Raw genomic sequence first — 27,623 nt, forward strand, 5'->3', positions numbered from 1 at the left:
GATGGGCATGTCAAAAGCTGTTTTACTATTACAAAATTTTATATCCAGCCAATTTAAGTAGACAATCCAAACAAATCTCACTTTATTGGTGATTGTGGAGATTCCACATTGTACTTGTTTTAGGTTAACTCACAAGCAAGTTAGTATTTCATACAGATTTGTTCTGTTAAACACCATTGTTTTTGGGTTGGACACATTTCACTGTGTGTTTTCTTGCATCATATCTAATTTTTGTCAGTTCAGTATTTTTTGTTATGCTCTTCAACAAAATATCTACCCACCTGTCTTCAACATCTTTAGAAGACTTCTGAAATTAAAAGATTTTTTTGGTATTTTTGCAGTGACTTATTTTTTCACAGATACGACATAAATACATTTGGCCAAGATACTTTTTAAGGGAAGTATTATTTAGAAGTTTTAAAAAGTTCAGCTTACAATAGTGGTCTGTGGAGAAGCATAGCAATCATAAAATAAAAGTTTTAAAACTTATCAAGTATATCCATCAGCCCTGTTACTGTAGGACCGAGATTAGATGAAAACATCATAATTGAAGGCCTTCACAAAGGTGATATGTGAGTTTCTGGCAACCTGTTTTCCAAGAATGACTGCTTATAGCCTGAGACAAAAAGAAAGAAATGAAAGAATGTTCCTAATCACCCTTTTCTAAATCCATCCATCCATCCATTATCCAACCCGCTGAATCCGAACACAGGGTCACGGGCCCTTTTCTAAATCCGGAAGTGAATTAATAAACAATTCAGCTACACAGCAGACTGTTTCAGAATATGTCCTGTGTCTGTCTGCCTCTTCTGGCTTCCTTTACTTATTCTAATGTAACTTTGGAAAATTTGTAAGATCTTCACAATTGATGAATTCCAAGAAAATCATCTCAATCAGTAACACCCATGATGACCTATTGGAACAAATCGGACTCCTCCCCAGATTCTTTTGTTTTCTAGAGGCATGTAACAGTAATTCTGTCTTCAGTAAAGGCATTGATTCTTGGTAGGCAGAATTTGACATTTCCCTCGTGCCCTGCAAATTGTCAGTTGTCTTAGGCCTTGCTTTAGATTCAAACTGTAAAATTTCCTGCCTCTGTTTCTCAAGTTCCATCTGTATCCTTTTTCCCTTGTGTTTAGTGTGCTGCACCTCCTCACTGGTATATTCTGGCCTATATAGCATAGTATAGTACAGTGGAACCTCGGTTCACGAACGTCTCGGTACACGTACAAATCGGTTTACAACCAAAAAAGTTCGCCAAACTTTTGCCTCGGTTCACGACCACACATTCGGTATACGAACAAGCCAGTTTCCCTTTCGGTTTGTACATGTTCAGTCTCTCCCTGTGCATTTCCTGTGCAGCGAGCGAGAGAGAGAGAGAGAAAGCGCCTCACACACAGGCAGCGCGAGAGGGAGACAGATGCACACACACACAGGCAGCGCGAGAGAGACGCGCACACACACACAGCAGCGCAAGAGAGAGACGTGCACACACAAAGGCAGCACGAGAGAGACGTGCACACACACAGGCAATGCGAGAGAGAGACGCGCACACACACAGGCAACGCGAGAGAGAGACGCGCACACACACAGGCAGCGCGAGAGAGAGACGCACTCACAGGCAGTGCTAGAGAGCGCCACACACACACACAAACAGGCAGCGAGAGAGAGAGCTGGACGCATAAGCTAGGAAGGCAGTTAAAGAATGCACTGGGCTTGATTTTGTTTTCACTTCTGCTTACAGCGATCGGTTCGTAGCGTGCATTGTTGCAATGTTACTTTTCTTGGTGGTTTATTAAATTACGGATTTTTTGAAATGTTCATTTTTTCCCCTGTGCTTAAAACTCATTAAAAAAAAAAGTGTTTTTAGCCAGCGGTTGGTAGCTCTATAGCGCAAACTATTGCAGTGTTAGTTTTCTCTGTTGTTCAAGGTTTTCTCAGTGTTATTCAATGTTTTTACATTTAGTTTACTATTACACTGTGCATTCTGTGGTTTAATTAACTATATTTGTGCTTAAAAACTTAAAAAAAATATATACATACAGTTCGTATGGTCTGGAAAGGATTAATTGTATTTTCATACAATCCTATGGGTGAAATTGCTTCGGTTCACGACCAAATCGGTTTACGACCAGAGTTTTGGAACGAATTATGGTCGTGAACCGAGGTTCCAATGTATTTGGAAAGTTTTATGGCTTTTTTTTCACATTTGTTGTGGTGCCTCGTAGACCATGATTGTTTGTTGCTTGGGTAAATGGTTTTTAATTTATGTATAGTTACTAGGGATGGGAATTGATAAGATTTTCACGATTCCGATTCCATTTTCGATTCTGTTTAACAATTCGATTCTTTATCGATTCTACTATCGATTCTTATTTTTAAAAAAGGAGAACACACAGGTCGATTAGCTTAGAACTTTGTTTTATATCTTTGAACAAGATAGAAATTTAGGAGTAGCATGAACTTACAAACCCAACAGTGAGATCTTAAGAGATCCACAGCCTACGGCTCCTCGATGGGGTGCCACGGGGTCCCCAGAAAAAAATGTGTAAATGTAAAATAATAATAAAATAAATATTCTTCTGTAGCAATAACAAAGTATAACATAAATTATTCTGTGGCAATTACACAAGAATGTCCAGTAACATTTACACTCTCCTTTTTAAAAGTATATATGAGCTGAGCACTCAAAAATAAAACTACATCAGCCAGCAACAAATACAATCAACTCAAGTCCAATGGAACTGTGCACAGTGCAATTCTGCAACCATCAACTATTTTGACAGCTACATCCATGTTGGCCGCATTATCAACAGTGGCTGCCACAACCTTGTCTTTGATACCATACTCCTCCAAGATCTCATCAGTCTCCTCTGCTACAGCTGTCCCTGTCTGTGCGTGGTACACTGGTTTGGTTTTGAGGACTTTTTCTTGAGCCTGGCCATTCCTGACATAATGCAGCGTTGCTGTGAGGTAATGATCTTGACTAAAACTTGCCCATCCATCTGCAGTGACGGCTGCCTTCAACACATGTTTCAGCTCAGAAATGGAAACGGATGAAACATCCGGTAAGAGGAGAACACGCAAATTTGACATTCCCTGACTTAGCCTACAATTAAACACATTCACTTACCGAAAATCGGGGGCATCTACTGTGGCAAATGGGTGCAAGCCTTTTACCACAAACTGCGGTGACATTCGTCTATCCTGGCCTGTGTCATTTTACTTTTCCCCGCCTCTGTGAAAGGAGAAGCTACCGGTAGACTGCAGCGAGAACTGCCAGCATCTGAGACAGCCAGACTCTGTCTGTCTCTCTCGTCATGGTCATCTAAATGCAATGCACAGTAATAGCAGGTTTTGCAATAAGGCAAATCGCGCTAATATAATATGCAATGTTAGTTGATTAGTTACCTGCCGTATTAACGGGAGAGGACCTGCAAACGTTACCGCTGCTGCTGGGTTGAGATTCACTAGTCCGGAGCGGATCAAAAACACAACATTCATTTAAGGTTATCGCGTGTTTTGTGTGCAAATGCTTTTGCATATTCGGAGTGTTTCCTCCCTTTGATGAAAATATCTACTTTGCAAGTATTGCAAGTTGCCCTGTTGTCATCCTTTCTCGTAAAGTATAACCAAACTTTTGAGCATTTGTGCCGCTTAGGCGCCATGTTTCCTGCTGGGTAAATGACGCTACGCAACGCGGTGACGTCATTCGAGGCGACTGGAATCGATAGGGGAATCGTTTGCAAAAATGGCAAACAATTCCAAGGAATTGAAACAGTGGGAACCGGTTCTCAACAAGAACCGGTTTTCGATTCTCATCCCTAACAGTTACTTCATTTAACAACACAGTTTTTCAATGCAAAATTAATATTTGTTCCAATTGCAAAAAATACTAAATACTGCTAATAGTATTTTTTAGATTTAGTAGTCTCTAAGATCCTAAGTAGAATTGTCATGGAAATTTTAAAAACATTGTATCACAAAATTAACTTTTTTTTTTTTTTTTTTTCTGTTTTGCAATGGCATACTACTCTATCACATAAATAGCTATAAAATAGCAGATACAACTATTTACTTCAAAATCAATACAGAGAAAACAGGGAGTTTATCCCAATAGGACAAGACACCAATCCATCACAGGGCCCACTCACTCACTCACACACACAAACCCACATCCTCACTGAAACTATTGCAGAGCCAGTTCAGAGTGGAAGGAAAGCTCACACAGACACAGGGAGGATCTACAGGTGACACATAGGCAATGACTGGGCACAGCCTTCAATGCTGATACTGTGAGGCAGCAACACTAAACAGTGCACCACCACGCTGGCCCAGTTTTTTATTTTTCGGAAATGTAAAGTGAATATGTATTAGTTATATGTGTATGTTGCTTCAGCCTTTATAGAATGCAGGTTAGACAAGACAACACATTGACAACTTCATCATTGTATATGTTATTTGTTGTTTATTCTTTTTTTATTATAACTGTAAACCTTCAAGTCAGGTGATATTTTGTGAAAACTGTTGTATTAAAGAAAGCAGATCATTGGCTTCTCAGAGATTAATTTAAGTAATGACATTTATAATTGCTATTTTTCTTTCACAAGTTAACATGATGCTTTTAAGTTGTGTTTTTCAGTAGTAACATATTACTGATAGTGCACATTAGGTTTAGTAGTAGAATGTTTTTCACTTTTTAAGTGGTCTCTAATTTCCCGGTTTTTTTTTTTGGTGAGGGTTGCAGTGGCTGTTGTTTCTAAATATAATGCTAAGAGCAGCTTTACCTGCCATAGTTAAATGGCATTTTTTATTAAAGAAATTGCAAATTAGTGAAGTGCAGTGTAAAATCCATTATTGCTTAATACTTTGTAATCTTTTAGTTTGCCACTCAGCCACAAGGCCTTTAATTGCTTCATTTTTCAAGCTGATAGATTCATTAGTTGGACACGGTGCTTAAATATAGGCATTCATTTGTGACACAAAAGCCCATCATATAAAACTAGAAAACTAAAATTTCAGCAGCTTATTTATTATTGTTTGTACATTCATCCACCCTTATATTTAACTTCTGCTGCACCAAGCACACTTGCAACCACAATGTTACTCACTGTGGTTAAGGTCATCTTCTAAATATTTTGCTTGCATTTCTTGAGAAATGAATTAGCTCTCTTTCCCCTTTTTCCCTTTTCTTTACAACTACATATGCAAAATGTTCTTTCCCTCAAAATCATTTCCTGCTCATTTAGGTGAGCAGAGGCGGACAGCATCATGGTGAGTGCATGTAATTTACAGGATTTGTAGTGTAAGTGGATGGCACAGTGATAATGCTGCTGCCACGCAATAAAGACCAAATAAATGTAGGTTAAATGAATTTGCATTGTTCATCTGGCCTGTTTATGTTCATGGTGTGATGGGTTGGCGCCTTGTCCAGGGATTGTTCCTTACTTGCACCTGACGATTGCTGGAATATGATCTTGCTTCCTCGCGACCCCACTCTGAATAAGCAGTCTAAGAAAATGAATGGATGGATGTTTCGTAACTCCAGCAGGTCACTGTCCAGTTATTAGACAGGATGGGTGGAAATTGGTGGACACCATATGAACTCACTGTAAAGTCATCTGTAGCCCTTACTATGTATGTTTCATGGCTCATATTTTATGTAGATATGGTATTCTGTGTACTGCATGGTACCAAAGAACTAGTTTTTTTTTTTTTTTTGTTCTTGTTTATTTACATCCTTTTCTTATGTTATTGAAAGCATCCACAATGCGCAATCCATGTTATGTCTTAAATTAAGGTTTTTTTCCCCCCCTCGATAACTCTTTTATGTACATATTTATTGTATTTTTTTGCATTACATAATCTGCTCCAGAAAGATCAATCTGTTCCTATTTTGAAGGTATTATTGTTCTGGGTTAGTCCGAAAAAGCAGAAATTCATCAATGGTAATAATAATAATACTGTTCAGAATTACATCCCAGCATACACTTTTAACTCCCAAAACACTACCGATTTTCTCTGCATTGGGAAATAAGTATATGAATATATGTGTGTATTTGTGCATATGCGTGTTCCTCATATTGAATACATTTGAAAAAAAAAAATATATATATATACAGTATTTGCTGAGAATTGACTGATGTGAATTACTTTTTGGCAGTTTCATACAAATCTATTAATTTAAGTTCTCATACTTTACAAAAGATTATTCCCATATTATACAGTGTTCATACTGTATACAGACAATTTCATCTTCTTTTTATCCTGTTAAAAGATGGGTAATGTTTTTCATTCAAGCTGTACCCTGTTATGCAGCTCTCTTGGAAGAAAAGTACTGCTGTAAATGAAAAACAATGTGCATGGTAAATGCATGGTGCTGTGGATTGATATAAATTATAGTATATTACAGTGTAAACACACATTTTGTGATTAAATACTCTTTACTTTGCATCCTGCAATATGTAGGCATGCCTAATAGTTCTATTAAACCAGAATCAAAGTATAGCTACTTTACGCCTGGTGCAGCTGCATTCTTATGTGTGAGTGGTCATTTCTTGTGGGGAGGGCTTCTGTTCTCTTTCTCTGATGTAGAACCCCCATCTTCATCTGAGCTCACCTCTGTTATAGCACAGCTTTATTTGAAAATAGCAGTGTCAGATCGGGTGGAGCGTGACTGAGAGAATAAAACTGAGTAAAAAAAAAAAAGAGCTTACATTTACAAGTACAGTACCATAAATTTTCACTGGTTGTTACAGACTCAAATTAAATGTATGATTTTAATCTATAATAGTAACAATAAGAGCAGCTCACTACTCAAAACAGTAATTCTAGGAAGCCCCTGGAGTCAAACCTGCAACCTCTTGATTATCCATATTACTAACCGAAGGTTGTAAACCGAATGGACGCAGGGCGCATCGAAGCTCACGCGCACTGCAATGAGCCCGCCCATAGCTAACGACACAGCCACAGAAAACACAGAAACGAGAAGGTTGTAAACCAGATGTCACGCGCACTGCAACGAGCCCGCCACCTGTAAACTAGACTTGCTCTAATCCGCTGTGCCAGTAATGTAGATCACATAACGGTAATTTAGTTTGGCGCCCGCAGACTCTAACCCAGCGGCTTCCCAGACTCAGTGGCTGGCACACGAACACTACAACCTGTAAACTGAACTTGCTGTGCTCCACTCTGCCAGCAGTCGGTGTCAGCAAAGGCAACGGAATCACGTCTCCACAAAACGAGACCGCTTTACTACAGATATGCTTATGTAATTAAATGACATTTCCCCAGACGCACCCACCCTCCATGATATGTCATCCATCCAGATATCGGACGGAACAGAAACTGATTGCCATTCTTGGATTTCCAATTCGCTAGTGAATCGCGGGCTTACTTGTGAGTTAATAGTTCTTGCCGCTGCACCACCCAAGTGGTCGTGTCAGCTCATACCCTAACCTGATTTCTTTTTCTTTGGTTATATCTATATACAGTCATGGCCGAAATTATCGGCACCCCTGGAGTTTTCCTTGAAAATGCACCATTTCTCCCAGAAAATTGTTGCAATTACAAATGTTTTGGTATACACATGTTTATTTCCTTTATGTGCATTGAAACAACACAAAAAAAAAACAGAGAAAAAAAGCCAAATCTGACATCATTTCACACAAAACTCAAAAACTGGGCTGGACAAAATTATTGGCACCCTCTACTTAATATTTGGTTGCACGCCCTTTGGAAAAAATAACTGAAATCAGGCGTATCCTATGACCATCAACAAGCTTGTTACACCTCTCAACTGGAATTTCCAACCACTCTTCTTTTGCAGACTGCTCAAGGTCTCTCAGATTTGAAGGGCGCCTTCTCCCAACAGCAATTTTGAGATCTCTCCATAAGTGTTCAATCGGATTTAGATTCGGACTCATTGCTGGCCACTTCAGAACTCTCCAGCGCTTTGTTTTCAACCATTTCTGAGTGCTTTTAGAGGTATGTTTGGGGTCATTGTCCTGCTGGAACTCCCATGACCTCTGACGCAGACCCAGCTTTCTGACACTGGGCTCTACATTGCACCCCAATATCTTTTGGTAGTCTTCAGATTTCATAATGCCTTGCACACAGTCAAGGCATCCAGTGCCAGAGGCAGCAAAACATCCCCAAAACATCTTAGAACCTCCACCATGTTTGACTGTAGGTACTGTGTTCTTTTCTTCGTAAGCCTCATTCCATTTTCTGTAAACAGTAGAATGATGAGCTTTACCAAAAAGCTCTACCTTGGTTTCATCTGTCCACAAGACGTTCGCCTAGAAGGATTTTGGCTTGCTCAAGTACATTTTGGCAAACTCCAGTCTGGCTTTTTTATGTTTCTTTGTCAGCAGTGGGGTCCTCCTGGCTCTCCTGCCATAGCGTTTCATTTCGTTCAGATGTCAACGGATAGTTTGAGCTGACACTGTTGCACCCTGAGTCTGCAGAACAGCTTGAATATGTTTTGAAGTTTATTGGGGTTGTTCATCCACCATTCGGACTATCCTTCGTTGCAGTCTTTTATCAGTTTTTCTCTTCCGTCCACGTCCAGGGAGATTAGCTACAGTGCCATGTGTTGTGAACTTCTTGATTATGTTGTGCACAGTGGACAAAGGAACATGAAGATCTCTGGAGATGGACTTGTAGCCTTGAGATTGTTGATATTTTTCCACAATCTTTGTTCTCAAGTCCTCAGACAATTCTCTGCTCTTCTTTCTGTTCTCCATGCTTAGTGTGGCACACTCAGACACACAACAGAAAGTTAAGTTAACTTTTCTCCATTTTAACTGGCTTCAGGTGCGATTGCTATATTGCCAGCACCTGGTTCTTGCCACAGGTGAGTTCAAACGAGCATCATATGCTTAAAATAAAACGATTTACCCACAATTTTGAAAGGGTGCCAATAATTTTGTCCGGCCCATTTTTGGAGTTCTGTATGACATGATGTCAGATTTGGCTTTTTTTCCTCTGTTTTTTTGTGTTGTTCCAATGCACATAAAGGAAATAAATATGTATATACAAAAACATTTGTAATTGCAACAATTTTCTGGGAGAAATGGTGCATTTTCTGGGAACATTCCAGGGGTGCCAATAATTTCGGCCATGACTGTATATAAAATTCTTTTTGCGTTTGAAACGGAAATTATGTATGACCATGCGATATGGAAATTTCGTATGAAACGGAAATTACGTATGACCACACGATATGGAAATTACATATGACCACAGAACATATTATAATACAGGAACTAATCACTTCGTTTGTGGACACCATTTTTATATCTTTACGAATTGTTATTATTATGCCCCGCGTCACCCTCACCCTCCTCTTTGGACTACAGCGCTGAGCCATCCACCGCCAGGCGCGTTCTGACAGAGAAGTTTTATTTTTTCGTCCACGTGACTGTCGCGGAAACTACCACATTGTAACTATTTTTTAGTTGACAGTACTTGATAGTAGAAGAGATGAGGAAAACAGCTTTGCGTCTTTCTACTTTTTAATTGTGCCGAGCTGTAAACAATGTGAAGACGAGACCGCCTTCAGCGGCGAAGGGTCGTGAGAACAAAGTGGACGCTGGGAGGCACAGAATGTCGGGCTGCTCCGCCGGGTCGAGAGCTTCGCAGTTTCGGGCAGGGTCCTCTCTTCTCGCACTGTTTGTGACACTTCAAGTGCCCCGTTGGCTCCTGGGAGAGTGGAAATCTTTGCGAGTGAGTGTAATCCACGCCATCGAAGCAGGGTTTGTAAATTGCCCTGCACGACTACTTTCTGTCCCTTAAGGTGAGTTCGGGTCACTAAAACCCCGCAACATTCAAGGTTGCTTTTGTGATGAATTATTTTAACAAGTAAATCACAGGCACGTAGTGCAAGGTTGTCAGGCAGAAATTTGGACTATCACATACAAAATGTAATTTCTATACCACAGCAGTCATGTAGTGCCTTTCACAAGGGATCTGCTACCGAGAAATGATCCAAATACATTTTAGCTGCTGTTAGTACTACTTACCTGTTGTGTTATAACGCCTTTAAAATGTAGTTTACCCGAAACCACTTCAGTAGTGCTCAATGTATCTTTACTTCTTAAATGTTAATGTTTTATTGTTTAATAACTTATAGACTACATTTTATTTTTTTTTCCTTGCACTCAGTGAGCGAAGCCAGTGGGTAATCAGCTAGTTCTTGAATAAAATCATACTTGTTTTGTTATATGTGTACCTTTTGTGAAAGTGTTTGATAGTTGAACTTCAGTTTTCACACTGTGATGGATGGCCGGCTACATATTCCGGCCCTCACCCCCAGGCCGCCAGGAGGAGCTCTCCCGACAGCATGATCGTGCCCCGAGTTCCAGCAGGGCCTCATGGACTATGTAGTGTTTATACACAGTCCTGCTGGATACCTTGGGGGCCACCGGGAGTCGCTGTAGGGGGGCTCGTGGGCTCTTATGTGCCCTATAACCCAGGAGTACGTCACGGTCACGTGACAGGAAGGAGCGACGTGCTCCCGGGGTGAAGAAAAGAACTGTTTACCCTGACCCGGAAGGAATACGGACTTGTGGGTAATGGACAGGAACACCTCCGGGTCAGGGTGTATAAAAGGGCTGTGGGAAACCCCAGACACTGAGCTGAGCTGGGAGGTAGGAGGGCGAAGTGTCTGGGCGAGGAGGATTGGTTTTGTGAAAGAGTTTATTGTATTTATATGAGTGTGGAGTGGAGGGTGCTTTGTGCACTGTATAATAGAAAAATAAATAGTTATTGTACTTTCACCTGGTGTTCAGAGTGGTACCTGAGGGTGTTAGAGGTGGCTCCACGCCTCTATCTGCGACAACACATTATACACTTCATGTCAAAATATTGTCATTAGTACTATAACATGAAAAAAATTTCTGTTTTAGGTATGTGTTCAACATTACTTGCTTTGCATTTCCTGTCATCCTACATTTACATAGATTGTTGTAGACACGGAACATACATGAAATGTATGTGTTCCAAATAACGATATATTATTTACCCTGTACAACTCCAGGAACCTCACACCCAGATAAACAGACTTGAGCTGGGAGAACTTTTTGTCCAAGTTGAGCTGCGGTGGTGTGGGGATGGGATAGCAGGCTGCTTGCTGCTTGTGCTGATCAACACATTTGCAAAACAGAAGACGCTAATAGAGAGGTGTGAAGAAATTTAAGGTGGCCCGGGATTATGAGTTTTTGAGTTTTTCGTAGGCTTCAGGAATTCTAGTGTTATATAGCTTCGAAACGTTTCTGTTTGCAATCACATAGTTAACTGCTGGCTCTGAGGTTTGTTTTAATGATTTGTTATAGTTGTCATTGCATGACAAATAATGACCCAAAGATGGTTTATTTCTTTAAGCTCTATCATTGTTTACTACGTAAATGTATGTATTCATTTATGTTTTCTTGTTTATTTTTCGTGCATTTCTGTATTTTATAGAGCCGCCAACAGAGGATCACCTTTTACAGAACACCCTGTGGCCTGAGGTTCAAAAGCTGTAAGTCATATTAAACAAAAGAGCACTTTGTCTGTGTATGTTTTTACAACAAATAATCTATTCTTTTTAAATCATCATGTTCGTTAAAGATAACATTGATTGACTTTTAAATCATCGTGTTCGTTAAAGATAACATTAACTGCCTTTAAAACTATCTTTGCCACCACTGAGCTTCCTCATATACAGTGTCTACACATAACTACAATATTAAGTCAGCTGCTCATACTATTAAAAGTAGAACTATACCAAGGTGATTGTAGCATTGGATCAAAATGTGAAAACTGCATGAAGTTTAAGCTTTCATAGAGACACTTTATTTGTAAGTTGGATTGTCTGTATTGACTTTGGACTGTGGCAGTTTTAAATTATAAACAACACCACACCTGCTCTTCATTTTTGCCAAAAAAAAGCATACATGCTATGTTCACTTCAATTCAGTGTGTTCTTGGTAAATGTAAAAACAAAAACAACATTAAGGCAACGTATGGACCAATAACAGACCATGATTAATCAACAAAAACAATAAAGATATACCATAGTTACTTAGATGTTATCATTAATTAATGTTAGTGATAATTTCTAAAAAATATAAGTAAAAGAAGTTTAAACACTGAAGTGCAACACAAACCTTCACTCTTATCAGAAACAGGTTCATATTGTTTTATAATTAGAAGCCTTATACATAAAGATGGCAAGAGAACAACCAGGTCTAACTTACATGTATATAAAATATCTATATAGTATATATCTACATTTGATATTGGCATGTGTACATGGCAACACATTAAGTAGAAACAGTTTGTTATAAGTTCAGTGAAAAGGTACAAAACCAAATAAACCAGTCCATAGCAGTTTTGGTGATTAAAAAGGTGGATGGTGTTCTTGATTCCTGAATGTGATTAGTTGACCAGCTAACACAGAGGAGAGAAAAACAAAAAACTCCTAAGACTGGGGCAATAGTACAAAAATAAACCTCTGAAGGGCCACAGTCAGAAGGCAGAAGCGAGCAAATCAAATAGTTAAATGTGATGTTAATCAGTTTCTGCATCATAGAAGTCAGCATGATACAGGCCAGCTGGTCACCTATCCTGTACTAAGCACAGTTGATACAGTTGTCAATAAAGATTTCCAAGGACTCTTCCTATGTCAGTAAACAGATTGGGAGAGCATGGGGAGTCATGTGGTCGCGAGTAAGGGGGGTGTGTGGCGCTCCTGATATCTATGTAAAAGAATGAAAGTCCAGGGGCCTCATGCATAATGCCGTGCATAGAATTCACACTAAAACATGGCATACGGACAAAAGCGGAAATGTGCGTATGCACAAAAATATCCAGATCCATAAATCTGTGCGTACGCCAACTTCCACGTTCTTCCGCTTCATGAATCCAGGTCAGCGTGAAAAGTAACACACGTGCACGTGCCTGCTGCCACTCCCCAACTCCTCCCAGAATTATGTCTCTTTGAATATGCAAATCAATATAAATAGTCCTTAAGCTCAGCGTTCTGTGAAAAGACAATGGCAAAAGCACAGAGGAAAATAGAGGAATTACAGCGAATACCAAGTGGAGGCAAGGAAAAACATCCTATTTGTTGGTTTAAACAGTGGTATAAACAACAAAAGGAAGTTGATCGAGTCAAATAGAGTGTCAGAGAAACTTGAAAGCTCAAGTTCACAAAGTCGCAAAGTGCCCGAAATAAAAAAGTTGTCAAATATCAAAGTCTCCATGAAGTGGCGAGTCGTAGCCTTAACTTTAATCTTCACATTTCCACTTTAATCACGTAGTTTATTTTGTCATTAAAGTAGAACATCATAAACTTCATCTTAAAATCGTTTAATTTATTAGTTTCTCAAATACCATCATAACTAAAGTAGCACGTTAAATGCTTTGTATTGCATGTGTTCTACTATGTGCTCTATGTGTGTGAATCGCTACGTGCTTCTCAAACGGGCTTTCTCTTCCTCCGACAGGACACAGAATCCATTACATTCGTAATATTACAGCTGTCTAAATAATTTAAATACTGAGATGTATACTTGATATAATTTTCATGATGATAGGAGTTAAAGCATATTATTAAACATGGGAACACAGTGGCACAGTGATAGTGACGAACTGGCGCCCCATCCAGGGATTGTTTGTGCCTCACGCAAGATGCTTGCTGCGCCATGCGCGACCTTCGATAAAGTCATTTATTGCAGCAGTACTGTCTCTTTCAAACGTACTAAATGTACGTACCCAATTCCTGTTCTTCCTTTTCTTTCTCCAAGTAACCAATCGCCACACAATCAGCTCTGTAATAGATATTAGACCATCTGTAAGTTTAGAACGCTGATTCTTCAGAATATTTAAGGAACATTGAAATATCTTCGTAGTACATGTTTAATTATTCTATCCATCTATTCTTCCAGTGTCGTGCCAGTCACGAACAATCCCTGAACAGGGCACTAGGTCATTGCTACCGCTGTCCACCGTGTCCTCACATATTAAATTATTAACAATATAGATTATTTAAATGATATTAACATTTTATATGTATATATTTTGCTACATTTCATCTTAAAAATGATATTGTCATCATATGTAAATACGCACTTTATAAAGTGGCTCAGGTTGTGCAGTATTATAACTGTATCACAAGTTTACAGTGAGGTAATTGTACTTATAAGTACAAACCATTCTACCGGGAGCACTTGATGGACTGATTAGGTGCGTTTATAGCTCTTGGGATGAAACTGTTTCTGAACCGCAAGGTCCGTACAGGAAAGGCTCTGAAGCGTTTGTCGTATGATAGCAGTTCAAATAGACAGCATGGCTGAGGCAGCATGTGCTTGATGCTGTATAGCAATAATTCTCTTTCTGATTAGCTGCTGTAGAGCTGTGATTCCACACTCGGATACAGTGATTTAAATACTATGGTATTTGGAATATTTGTGCATGACATGTTTCATTGTTGTTCTGAAACTGTTGATGCTTGTTATGGCTTTATGTTCACTTTGCCTGAATTATATGCCTGATGTTATGACCAGTGTAGTGTATAACCTTTGTCTTTATCATTAAGTAATGTATAAAATTAAGGTCAGAATCACAGATTGCACAGTTGAGAATATTCTCATTGCAGTTATCTATAGAAACACAATTGATATTCATCTGTCTACTATTGTTTAAAACCTTTGTAATTACCCATCAGTTAAATGAACATTAAAATACTGTACATTTTAATTCCCATTAAAATTTACTTTGTGAGCTTTTCTCTGTGGCAAAAGTTATTTTTATTAATGCTTTGATTTTTTTTTTAAACACAAACTAAATGTTTCTTTTGCTGTAGCTTTATGTAAGCAACCTGAACGAGCTGACCAATTAATTAATCACTTAAAACTCCTATTTAGCATAATTTCTTTATATGCGCTTAGGTCGCAGCTTCTGTTGTGGTATTTGGGGAGTCTGTTAAGTTTACATTGTAAAAGATTAAACTTTTACAGATTTTGGACTATGGTATCTGGTTTAGAATCAGTATGTTTATTACCCATTTAACGCTAACCTGATAGCGTTAAAAGTTTCAAATTCTCCCTGTCATTCCAATGCGAAATACATTCAATTTTAGCATTGCATACATATGTGTAATCAATTTTAATTCAGTTTATATGCTTAAATGACAAAAAATGAATGTCAAAACAGTACTAGTTTTTTTTAATAATATTTCTATGGATATTAAAGGATAATCTGGCATTTTCACATCATTTTATATTTATTATTTATTTAATATAGTCTTTTATTTAATCTTTTAAAGTTATTCAGACTCTAAAGAAAGGAAACCAATAATGTAGTCATTGTTTTTGTATTTGTTAAATTAATTTGTCCATACTTTATTTTTGAGGCATAAGCATTTGTAATGAGATATGATTGATAATGTAGCTTAAAATTGAAAGGACTTAATAATAGTAATAATAATATATTACATCATTTGTTTGTTGCAGGTATGGTCATGGATACGAGATATTTTGTGTAGCCTCCAACAGTGCAAAAACATTAATGGCTTCAGCATGCAAGGTATTGCTCTGCACATTTGTAATTCTTCTTAGAGAAAAAATGTTACTTTCAATCTGCATTCCAAGTTTATGTGTTAATTATTTACAGTACCTCTATCATAATTACATTTGATTTATGATAAACTATTCTTAAGGAAAAATTAGACTTAGTTTGTTATCGAAAGACCTGTGTGTATGTGAAGCAGTTTTCTCTGTTCACACTCAACCATAGCCACTAGATGGTACATGCATGCACTTTTAAATTTTTTCAGCACTTGCATGCACCTCATTTCTCACTACAAAAGACCTGTGTACAGTAAATGCTGCCACACAACAATGACGTTGTGCTAATGACACAGACGAAGAGAGATAATGTTGAAATGAAGCAAACGCTGAAGCTTAGCAACGTGCAAGTGAAACACTTAAGTAACGGTGGGCAAGGCTTGAAGTTTTCACTTAAAACATTGTCTATCTGGAGATATTTTCTCAAGACAGAGATTAATAGGATTTGTATGCCAGCGATATAACTAAGATATGGTATTGCCAGTGTCTTCTTATGAAAGCCAGTTGTGCAGCAAGCACAGGTGGGTCCACATTCTCTGCAGTGGGTAATACTTAAGAGTTAGCTGACACTTCACCCAGTTTATGAGTATAGGACATTAGTAAACTAAGTAATCTGTAGGGTAGTCTGTAGTGTTTTTTTGTCCTGAAGTGTTGAGAATTTAGATTAGGGATCAACGTGCCTTATTATTGGTTTTAGAACTATTGACTATTAAAAGCAGATGCTTGATATGTTTTTTAAGTGGCTTGGACAGGCACTATTATTTTACAGGCCGCTGCTTTTGTTTTTAATGTGACCTCCTTGTTTTTCACTTGCTTTGTTTTCCATGAACCAAGGACACTGGGTTTTTTTGAGGGAACTGAGTAAGCAAGCTTTTGTTCTGAAACATGGTGGTCTGCTATGCCTTCTGACTGATAAAAGACTAAACAAGTTTCCAAAAGCCTTCAAGGCCCTTAATCTTAAAGAAAACTAAGCAAGCCCACACAGGAGCACATACACATTTTAAAATTGCATTTAAATTTATATATTAAGGCTTATGAATATCTAAGATGATCAAGTTAAAAACAAGCTACATTGTGTTAGCTAGTTTGAGCTATACAGGAGTTTAAGGGTTTATTATTAAAAAGCCTGGATGTCTGTGAGCACATGGCCGTTTGCATTCATCAACAGCAGCTCAACCCCTGTGCTGGCAAGTCAGATAGTATGCGGCTACGTGCCACTGCCTAACGACGCAGTTACCTGTGCTCGCAGGCTGTCACATTGGCATGAATGCATATATTTTAGATAGCATTTAAGTCTATTTCTCAGTGCTTCCTCGCAAATCAATATTACAATTAAGTTAAAGCAAAACGTATTATTTTAGCTGGCTTTGAGCAATATATGAATTTAAGGGTTAATTAGTAAAGGCTTGTATTTTTTTCTTTTTAGGAAGCATTGTGCTTGCCTGCTCAAGGCTGCCTACCTGCTTCCAGTTCTAGCAGCTTAGCCCTTATCAGTGAAGCTGTGTGCTGTGCTTACCAGCACAGCTGCCTATGATTTTTGCCTTATGGTATGCTGATGCAACAACTAATTATTGATTGAGCAGTTCAGTTTCTCATATGTGTTTCATCCTGGTTCCAACTTAATGATGAGGATTGATAATTAAAAGGCCACCAATTTTTACTAGCTCATGGTTAGAAATGTGAGGAATGTTAAAGATGATTAGGTGATGGTCATCTCCGGGCCAGGTGACAAGTACAAACTTCAGATCAAAATGATTGTTAAGAAAGGATTTATAATTATTAAATTGTTATGGAAAAAGTATAGAATGAGGTCATTATTATGAAGATAACACGTAAAGTGGATGACAAGAAAAATAGTTCAATAGTTAAAGCAGAATCTAATAGAAGCCAGATATTGTAGTCAAATCCTTGAGCACTGATGCTCATTAGCTCTCAATACACAGTTAATCACAGGGCTCACCAATGCACAAACCCACAATCATACCCTCACACACAAAGCAACCTAACCTGCACATCTGTGGGATGATCTGTGAGAAAAAGACCATCCTTTTATGGGTAGGACTTGGAAACTTCGCTTAGACAATAGCTGGGATTTAAACCTGGGCAATAGGTCTGTAAGGCAGCAGTGTCAACAATTGCACCATTTGCAGTTCTGCCTTCATTTTAATATGCTGAAAGTATGTGATTTTAATCATATTTTATGGTGATAAAAACAATAAATTCTGAAATGTAATCTTGATTTTGATTCTGCTCACCAAATGTGTTGATTTTTTTGTTTTTAGATGTTTCCATTTTTTCTTTAATGTTCATCTGATAAATTACTTGAAATTGGGCCCACTTCAGCTTCTGTGTTTTTACCTCTGTTTTTTTTTAGGCTTCAAAAGTGGATCATGCAGCTATATTGTTATGGAGTACCTTAGACTGGAAACAACTCCTCAGCCTTCCATTACACAGCCTAACAATCACCCAAATGGCCTTTTCTCCTGATGACAGATTTCTCTTGGCAGTATCTAGAGACAGGACATGGTCCCTTTGGAAGCATCAGACGCAGTCCCATTCGGAAACTGGTAAAAATAATGAAATAATTTTCTAGATGTTTGATATATATTTGAGTGCAGTTCTTTCAGCTTTATTTCCTCATAAGGTTAACAATCAAAGCACATACTCAAAAGTTTCGTCCATAAACCAAATTTATTTGGTTTGTAATTCCTTCTTGTCTCTGCGAACACTTCTGTGATCAATAGGCTGTCCGTACAGATATTCTTAGTTGCGGAATTATGCTAAATTGTTCTTTTGTATGTTTTTAATCTAGGATGTTTTTTGACTTAAACATATTTTCTTTTGTGGATTTTAACCTTCCATAATGTACTTTCTACTTTTCCTTCCACCCCAATAGGCATTTGAGGTTTTTTTTTTTTTTATTCACAGCAAATTTCCCAAACTGTTTTTGCAGCATGTTCTCCATTCATAAGATGATTGGAGAGCTTTGAGGAAAACACTGTGCATGCATAGTTATGCATCCTTAATCTGCATTTCAGGTTTTATACTCCCCTCAGCCTCTTATATTGAATCTTATTTACAACATAAGTATTATGATGAAGAAGAGCTTTGAAACGATCATTCATGATGCACTGCACACTAGTTTCTCAACATGGTGATTTTGTAATGGAAACTGATGTACCTGAATGTGAGTTCCTCAGTAGCTGATGTTTGTTATTCACTTCTACTGTAGTAAAACAGATCTCCTCTAAACAATGCTGTAATAAAAAGCAAGAAAGTGTCATGTAATTTTACAATTATAAAATTTTATGTCATGACTTTGCAATTTCATAGCAGCTTCCACAGGCTTGTCACTTGCAAAGCCAAAGCATTGTTTCTGCTTTGCAACTTTTGTCTACTGTATATAGAGTGCATGGGCTTTAGAGCAACTATAGAACCCATCACCACGCTTGAAATTAATTTAAAGCTTTCCAACTATTGATATTTTCTTTGAAATATTGCAAAAACAAAATACACAATAAAAAATACCCTCAGCTTAATCTTACACTTCCCAGTTACCTACAGTGCATCCGGAAAGTATTCACAGCGCATCACTTTTTCCACATTTTGTTATGTTACAGCCTTATTCCAAAATGGATTAAATTCATTTTTTCCTCAGAATTCTACACACAACACCCCATAATGACAACGTGAAAAAAGTTTACTTGAGATTTTTGCAAATTTATTAAAAATAAAAAAATTGAGAAAGCACATGTAAGTATTCACAGCCTTTGTCATGAAGCTCAAAATTGAGCTCAGGTGCATCCTGTTTCTCCTAATCATCCTTGAGATGTTTCTGCAGCTTAATTGGAGTCCACCTGTGGTAAATTCAGTTGATTGGACATGATTTGTAAAGGCATACACCTGTCTATATAAGGTCCCACAGTTGACAGTTCATGTCAGAGCACAAACCAAGCATGAAGTCAAAGGAATTGTCTGTAGACCTCCGAGACAGGATTGTCTCGAGGCACAAATCTGGGGAAGGTTACAGAAAAATTTCTGCTGCTTTGAAGGTCCCAATGAGCACAGTGGCCTCCATCATCCGTAAGTGGAAGAAGTTCGAAACCACCAGGACTCTTCCTAGAGCTGGCCGGCCATCTGAAGTGAGCGATCGGGGGAGAAGGGCCTTAGTCATGGAGGTGACCAAGAACCCAATGGTCACTCTATCAGAGCTCCAGAGGTCCTCTGTGGAGAGAGGAGAACCTTCCAGAAGGACAACCATTTCTGCAGCAATCCACCAATCAGGCCTGTATGGTAGAGTGGCCAGACAGAATCCACTCCTTAGTAAAAGGTACATGGCAGCCCACCTGGAGTTTGCCGAAAGGCACCTGAAGGACTCTCAGACCATGAGAAAGAAAATTCTCTGGTCTGATGAGACAAAGATTGAACTGTTTGGTGTGAATGCCAGGCGTCATGTTTGGAGGAAACCAGGCACTGCTCATCACCAGGCCAATACCATCCCTACAGTGAAGCATGGTGGTGGCAGCATCATGCTGTGGGGATGTTTTTCAGCGGCAGGGACTGGGAGACTAGTCAGGATAAAGGGAAAGATGACTGCAGCAATGTACAGAGACATCCTGGATGAAAACCTGCTCCAGAGCGCTCTTGACCTCAGACTGGGGTGATGGTTCATCTTTCAGCAGGACAACGACTCTAAGCACACAGCCAAGATATCAAGATACCAAGATAACTCTGTGAATGTCCTTGAGTGGCCCAGCCAGAGCCCAGACTTGAATCCGATTGAACATCTCTGGAGAGATCTTAAAATGGCTGTGCACCGACACTTCCCATCCAACCTGATGGAGCTTGAGAGGTGCTGCAAAGAGGAATGGGCGAAACTGGCCAAGGATAGGTGTGCCAAGCTTGTGGCATCATATTCAAAAAGACTTGAGGCTGTAATTGCTGCCAAAGGTACATCGACAAAGTATTGAGCAAAGGCTGTGAATACTTATGTACATGTGATTTCTCAATTTTTTTATTTTTAATAAATTTGCAAAAACCTCAAGTAAACTTTTTTAACGTTGTCATTATGGGGTGTTGTGTGTAGAATTCTGAGGAAAAAAATGAATTTAATCCATTTTGGAATAAGGCTGTAACATAACAAAATGTGGAAAAAGTGATGCGCTGTGAATACTTTCCGGATGCACGGTATATCACAGTGATTTATCTTATACACAAACATACACATTTAGAAAAACAGTAAGAAACACCTAGTTTATTTACAGGTATTGGTTTGCAACCCTTTTTCATAACATACCTTGAGGAAACTGGCTTCACAAGCTGCTTCAGTCCTGAAATCAGAATTTAAGCCACTATCAGTTTATATATAATATTTATTAAAATGGATATGCTTCTGTCATTTTATGTGTAATTTTTAGAATACTCTTCTTCCAAGGGTAGAATGTATCTTATGTGTTACAGTTTTAAAACAGTTTTAAAAGGTACTCCCTTTGACATTCTCTGCTTTAAGCATATCTCCAAATCCAGAATAATGAAAAAGTAGCTTTCTCTTCACTGCAGTGTGGATGACATACATTAAATTCTTGCTAGGCTTTTATAACCGTTTGAAGAATTTTTTCAAGAAAAGCACAAACTACATGATAAATTTCTGGTTAAAATGATGTTTTGAAGCATTATCGATTATTTACTTTTCATTCAGCCAGATTTGAAATTTGCAGTAATGATAGAAAGATGTCCAACATAAAACCTTAACAGTGTTTAGAAATATTAAGTATTCACTAATAATGCAGTATTTACCAAGGTAAAATTATGTTGGTGTTAGCATTATGGATATATTTAAATGATGTAGTTATTATCATTTTTAAAAAGAAAGTAATACAGTGAGTGTTGCAGTAGGTTAATTTAGGCATCAAATCTTTTCTTATTCTGTTAAATGTTTTTATTTTATTTTATTTTTTACTTATAAACTATTTATAATAGCCATGTGTAATTTTTGTTGTTTCAATCATGACTTTTCTGATTAAGCTGTGTAATGTAATATAGGAGTTTTCAATGTGGTATCCTCTATTAATTGTTGTACTTCCATTTCAGAATGTTCTTTTGCAATCAGACGAAAATGTGAACACTGTCACCCATTTCTGGGTTCCACTTAACCAGAAGTTTACTTCCTTGAATCACTATTGGAAAATGATTACAGTACACCCCCAAAATTCGCGGGGATTACGTTCCTAGAACACCTGCGAATTGTGAAAAACTGCAAATTATGGATGTGGTTAAAAAAATGACTATTTTTATAGTTTAAACCCTAAATATGCCCCCAAAACACTTTAATCTCATTTCAACCTCAGCGTAATACATTACCTAAAAAAGGAATGTAAAGGTAAACCCATATACTGTACAGTACTGTACTGATATGTCATCCACAGTGCTAGAATGTAAAATACCGATGTTACCGCTATATGTACTGTAATTCATGCATGTGCGTTTTCAATGCCAGAAGCCTTAGAAGGTGCATCTTGGGGCTTTAACCCTTAAACTGCCAAATACTTGGGGGTTAATGCATCCCTGGATGCCAAATACGTTTTTGGCTGCATATTTTAAGTAAATGTCACAATTCACAAAGAAAAAGTGAAATTTTTATGGAACTCTTTTTTTTCATGCAAAGAGCATCACAATTACTGCAACACTGATCATTTTACACACTGCCAATGAACTGTAAAAAACTATTTAAAAAAAATACTACTGGAACAATATGTACAATGTGCAACTGACACCATTGATGAAATTCAGTAAATCACAGAGCCAACTGCATTTGAACTTGCTGCACGCAAGCACACAGAGGTAAACGCTGATACTTGCAGGCTATTCTAGTGCAGCAGCTCAATCCCAGAGAGAGTGAGGCTGCAGTGCTGCAGGGGCTGGCAGTGGACATGAGCTGGCTGCTCAACGAATGTACAGCACTGACTCATCAGCTCCGGCGTGCTGGTAAATTTGCACTGGGAACTGACAATAGCCGGTTGCAGCGTTCAGTAAATGTACGTCACCAAATATACTCGGCTCCTACATGCTGGCAAATGGCACTACTGTATAGCCGGTTGCAGAGGTTTAAGGATTAAGAAGAACAAAATGGAAAACACGAGAACACTCAGCTGGAGATGCGTCACAGGGCAGCAGTCAATCAGCAGCAAGGAGAAATGAATAACGCTGTAGCGGTCCGGTGCCGCCAAGATTCACACCGTCGAGAAGACGGTGATTTATTTTTTATGGTGGAGATTCCAGGGACGCACCCAGCCTTGACCCGACCCGCATGCACTCACAAACAGAGACAAAAACAAAGCAAACCGGTAATCAAACAGCAAATAAAGAATGTAATGAAAACAAATGAAAACAACGATACCACCCCTCTTCCCCTTACGGTGATTATACTTTAAATACAACAAAGCACCAACAAAACACACAGTAAAGTCCATGAAAAATGGCAACAGATGAGATATAATGATGAAAATAGATAGTCCAGAGATCCGCATGTTGAATGGGGATGTAAAGATTGTCCTACCAGTAGTTCCTGAAATGGTAAAGACGAGTGGATGGGTTCAGGAGCGCTTCTTTCTTCACAGGATGGCAATGAATCCACTTACAGTCCTCATGTACACAGGCAGACGGCAGACAATCCAGACCTCAACCACGAAACAATCCAGGACTAAACGAATAAGTACAGGTAACCCAAAAGAAAGCCGGCAGAGAGACAGGAACTTGAAACACAAATTACAAAAAACTTTTTTTTTGTTTTGGTCACCGGCCCCCTTTTTAAAAGCTGCGCTGACATCTTTTGACCTCAACAGCCCCTGCACCCACAGCAGAAGACCAATCAGAGCCACTGCAGGGACTGTTGGGAGTTACAGTTTCATGTTCTAGTAGAGTACAACAGTCTCGGATTTTCTACTTTCACCATCCCAAGCCACGTTTTCCTCTACGGTTGCTTCCTATTCTCTCTGCAGTGCAGTATTGCCACAAAAAAAGCCATAAAAAATTGCGGAGGATATTTGCGGTTTCCGCTAACAATTATTAGTTATGTTCTAAGGAAAAATCTATGAACAAGTGAGGACGCGAACCCAGAACCGCGTCTTCGCGGGGGTCTGCTGTATATATATTTTTCTTTGCTTTGTTTTATTAATGCTGTTTTAAGAATGTCCATGGTATTGTTTTCTTTTCACAGGTACTTGTTTTAGTCTTTATGCTCATACTAATAAACAGACTGCCATACACAGCCGAATTATCTGGACATGTGATTGGAGCCCAGACAGCAAATATTTTGTAACAGGAAGCAGAGATAAGAAGGTAAATTGTTCACTTTACAATGTTAGATGTGAACACCTGGTTGTGAATTAAGCTTCACATATAATGTAAATGTTTTCTAAACATCTCTGATTCAAAATTGATAATCAGATCTCTGTTCATCAGAGTATGCCAAAAGTATGCAATACTCTTGAAAGTCCATTAGACTATCATTAAAATAAAATTGTAATAATTAATGAAAATGAGAAAAAAACTAAAGACTATAATTGACAGATAAAAATGTGTTTTCTGAAAAATGTTGCATGATAGAGAAAATGGTTTTCATTTTTTAATATTGTAACCAAAAATCTCAGTATTTTTAAATGCTTATGTAACTACACCTTTGCACCTAAATTAAATATAGGCAATTGTCTGTCATTTTGTTTTTACCCAAACAGAATAGTAATTACATTAAATTAACTTCAAAGATGCTGAGGCACATTGTTGACATTGGCAGGTTTTGGCTACAAAGTAAACTCTAGATTGTGTATTCAAACTGTAGAATTTAACACTATAAGTATTTCTCTTTTGGCAATTCAAAATTGCTAATGTGAATATCTTGCTTTTCCTTAAGTATGTGTGAAATAATTTTATAGTAAACATTTTTTTAAATACTTTTCTATTTTTTATAAAGCTTTATAATTTTCAGTTTTAATTTATATTGTGATGTACTATATGAATTTTTAATTTAAGATTTTATAAAGGGGTTGCAACACTTAAATAATGTAATAAGAGCTAAAGCTAACACTGCCAATATACAATGGTTTTAATTAAATTATATAAATTATAATGCTTAATATAATTTTGTACTTGTAGAATTTAGTCCAAAATCAGTCCTGCAGTGAATTGCATTATTGCATATTGACCTTATTTAGAATAGTATTTATAAAAAAGTAGTAAACTGGCTGGTGAGGAATATTAAATGAATTTCTTTCTTTGTATAGATAGCAAAAAAAAGTTTTGCCACTATGCTAAAAATGTGAAGAAACTTTCAAGTCTCATGTTGGACAATGTTGGAATTTGATGTTTTAATTACAGCGTTTAACTCAGTGCTTTAAACGTTGAGTAATTTTCACAGTCCGACAATAGAAAACTGTAAATGACAATTTTTCATAAATGCCTGCCTATTTCTATTTATAGATGTATGGTTGATACTAATAGTGTCAGACACTAGACAGAGACCTTTTACAAAACATGTATGGCTAATTGATGCATTTTTGTATTTCATTTAAATTCACTTTACTGCATGCGTACTGTCATTCATTAAACTTACTTTGTCTAATAGAAAATTAAGGTGCTGAGTTTCCTAAATTTACCTCTTATAGTGTTTGGATGGCCAGATGAAAAGGCCTCAAATGACGGCCCTTACCATTTTCATGCTCAGTTGCATTGATATGAATCATATGCGGCATTAATGGTGTTTTTATGCTTTCGCATTGCCAGTTTTCCAAATTTTCAAAAGGAAGTTCAGAAAGACATAGACAGTCTTCAAAATCTGAGCAAACACTTTGAGAATGCAGTTTAATAGATGTGTGAAGTAAAAGGAACCATAAGATTTGAGAATTTAGGCTGCCACAACTGAAACCCTAAAATGTAAATATGCAAGACTAATTAGTAGATATTAGCTTTATATTCATGATAAACTGTTTTTTTTCCCCTCCCACATCGATAAAGATGTGTGTGTTAATTGGCAACTTGAAGTTGGCCTTGTGCGAGTAAACCTGAAAGTGCACCAGAATGTACCAAGCAATCTTCTTGTTCAGTGCACTCCCTGACTTCTCCAACTCTGTCTAGAATAAGTGTGTTGAGATAATGAATGAATATATTGGTGATTGTTATGCTTTGAAGTAGGATCTATCATTATTATATTTTAGAGTGTTGTGTAGTCACTGCACAACCACTGCACACAAGTGAATATTTTTATTCTTTGTTCAAAAAATATATTCTTAGGTTATCATTTGGGGAGACTGCACATCCAGTGGAAATGATTCAGCAGCTATAGTTCCCTGTTCTTCAGTACTGGATGTTGGAGATTCTGCAACTGCAGTTAGTTTTGCATCAGTCCAAAGTATAGACCAGAGGTATAGCATTTTGAGTCTGTTTTCCATTTAAACTTGATTATATGCTCATTTGTTAAAGTCAATTTCAGTCTTCTGTACACTTTTAATGTTCTCTGCTGAAGTAATTTAACCTGGTTTGTAATTCATTGAAGCTGTCCATAGTAGAATTCAATATGAGCTTATTTTCATCTTTTCTAAGAAGAGTGAATTTTATTTTGGAAAGTTCTGTGTATCATTAAATTAAACAGCTCGCAATAATAATATTTGTGAAGAAAAACCCTGAGTAAAATGCAATTTAGATGTCTTGTGATTAGAAACTTTCAGATTTCTGAAAAAAAAGTAGCAAATTCTGCATGATATGGATGAAGAAAATAAAATTTGTGTATTTAATCAAAATACAAATTAATTACCTTCATATTAAGAAACCTTAATATCTTGATCTCTGTATTTACAATTTGAGTAGTATTTTGTGAAAGAAACTAACACAATGAAGTGTTTACCATATTATATCCGTCCATCCATCCATCTTCCAACCCGCTGAATCCAAACACAGGGTCTGCTGGAGCCAATCCCAGCCAACACAGGGCACAAGGCAGGAACCAATCCCGGGCAGGGTGCCAACCCACCGCAGGACACACACAAACACACCCACACACCAAGGCCAATTTAGGATCGCCAATCCACCTAACCTGCATGTCTTTGGACTGTGGGAGGAAACCAGAGCGCCCGAAGGAAACCCACGCAGTCACGGGGAGAACATGCAAACTCCACGCAGGCAGGGCCCGGAAAGCGAACCCGGGTCTCCTAACTGCGAGGCAGCAGCGCTACCACTGTGCCACCGTGCCGCCCTACTATATTATAAATTTGAAAAATATCTGTATTTTTCTAATTACTATTGTTGTTTGGCACCACTGCTTTTGAATGTTATTAAAGAAATATTAGGTAGGCAGAGAGGTATAGTGGTTTGGAGTATCCAGCAGAAGTCATTTGCTCCTCGTGAATTTGTTCTTTAAGAAAAGCAGCGACACTAAAGCTAACATATTCTTTCACAGTAACTATGGTAGAAACATTAAGACAAAAGAAAAGGCACATTTATCTTGGTTTTAGTGTGGCCTTCACTCTAGAAATGTCTGATAAAATATTTCAGTTGGGTCGTTGGTGATCGTATTTCCATCTTCATTGGAGTTGGAGGTATTTTCCCAGGAAGGTAGTGAGATACCAACAGACTGATCATAAATGAGCTTTAAGTTTCTATGTGTTAATTTCAGTGATTTGATACTCGTAGGTCAACCGATTTGTTCACAAGATAACTAATCAAATAAGTATAATTTTTCTGCTACCACTGTTTCGTTTAATATCTATCATCTTTGATTAACCTCCATCAAGCTTCAGAAAGTACTGTATTTTCCATTTCTTTTCTTACTCACAAGTAAAATCTGTCTGTCTGCTTGCCTGCCCACCCATCCATCCATCCATCCATCCATCCATCCATCCATCCATCCATCCATCCATCCATTCATTCATTCAATCCAAGATTTCTATTGGTTTGAAAGTATAATGAGGGCCTTTATTGGGTTGTATAAAACCAGAATAATCTGGAGCCAAGCTTGGAAGT

At 37.9% G+C, this 27,623-nt stretch overlaps 1 protein-coding gene across 3 annotated transcripts in view; it reads left to right on the forward strand.

Annotated features, from left to right (window-relative positions):
* Positions 1 to 27,623, forward strand: part of elp2 (elongator acetyltransferase complex subunit 2) — a 90,143-nt gene that overhangs the window by 57,208 nt on the left and 5,312 nt on the right. For all 3 annotated transcript variants that reach the window (XM_028818129.2, XM_028818130.2, XM_051935956.1), the window contains 5 exons: positions 11,467 to 11,524; positions 15,501 to 15,573; positions 17,989 to 18,181; positions 23,830 to 23,951; positions 25,899 to 26,029. In XM_028818129.2, the coding sequence (XP_028673962.1) occupies positions 11,467 to 11,524; positions 15,501 to 15,573; positions 17,989 to 18,181; positions 23,830 to 23,951; positions 25,899 to 26,029 (577 nt within the window). The remainder of the gene's footprint in view (positions 1 to 11,466; positions 11,525 to 15,500; positions 15,574 to 17,988; positions 18,182 to 23,829; positions 23,952 to 25,898; positions 26,030 to 27,623) is intronic.

This window comes from Erpetoichthys calabaricus, chromosome 13 (genome assembly GCF_900747795.2).
Source record: "Erpetoichthys calabaricus chromosome 13, fErpCal1.3, whole genome shotgun sequence".
Classification (NCBI taxonomy): Eukaryota; Metazoa; Chordata; class Cladistia; order Polypteriformes; family Polypteridae; genus Erpetoichthys; species Erpetoichthys calabaricus.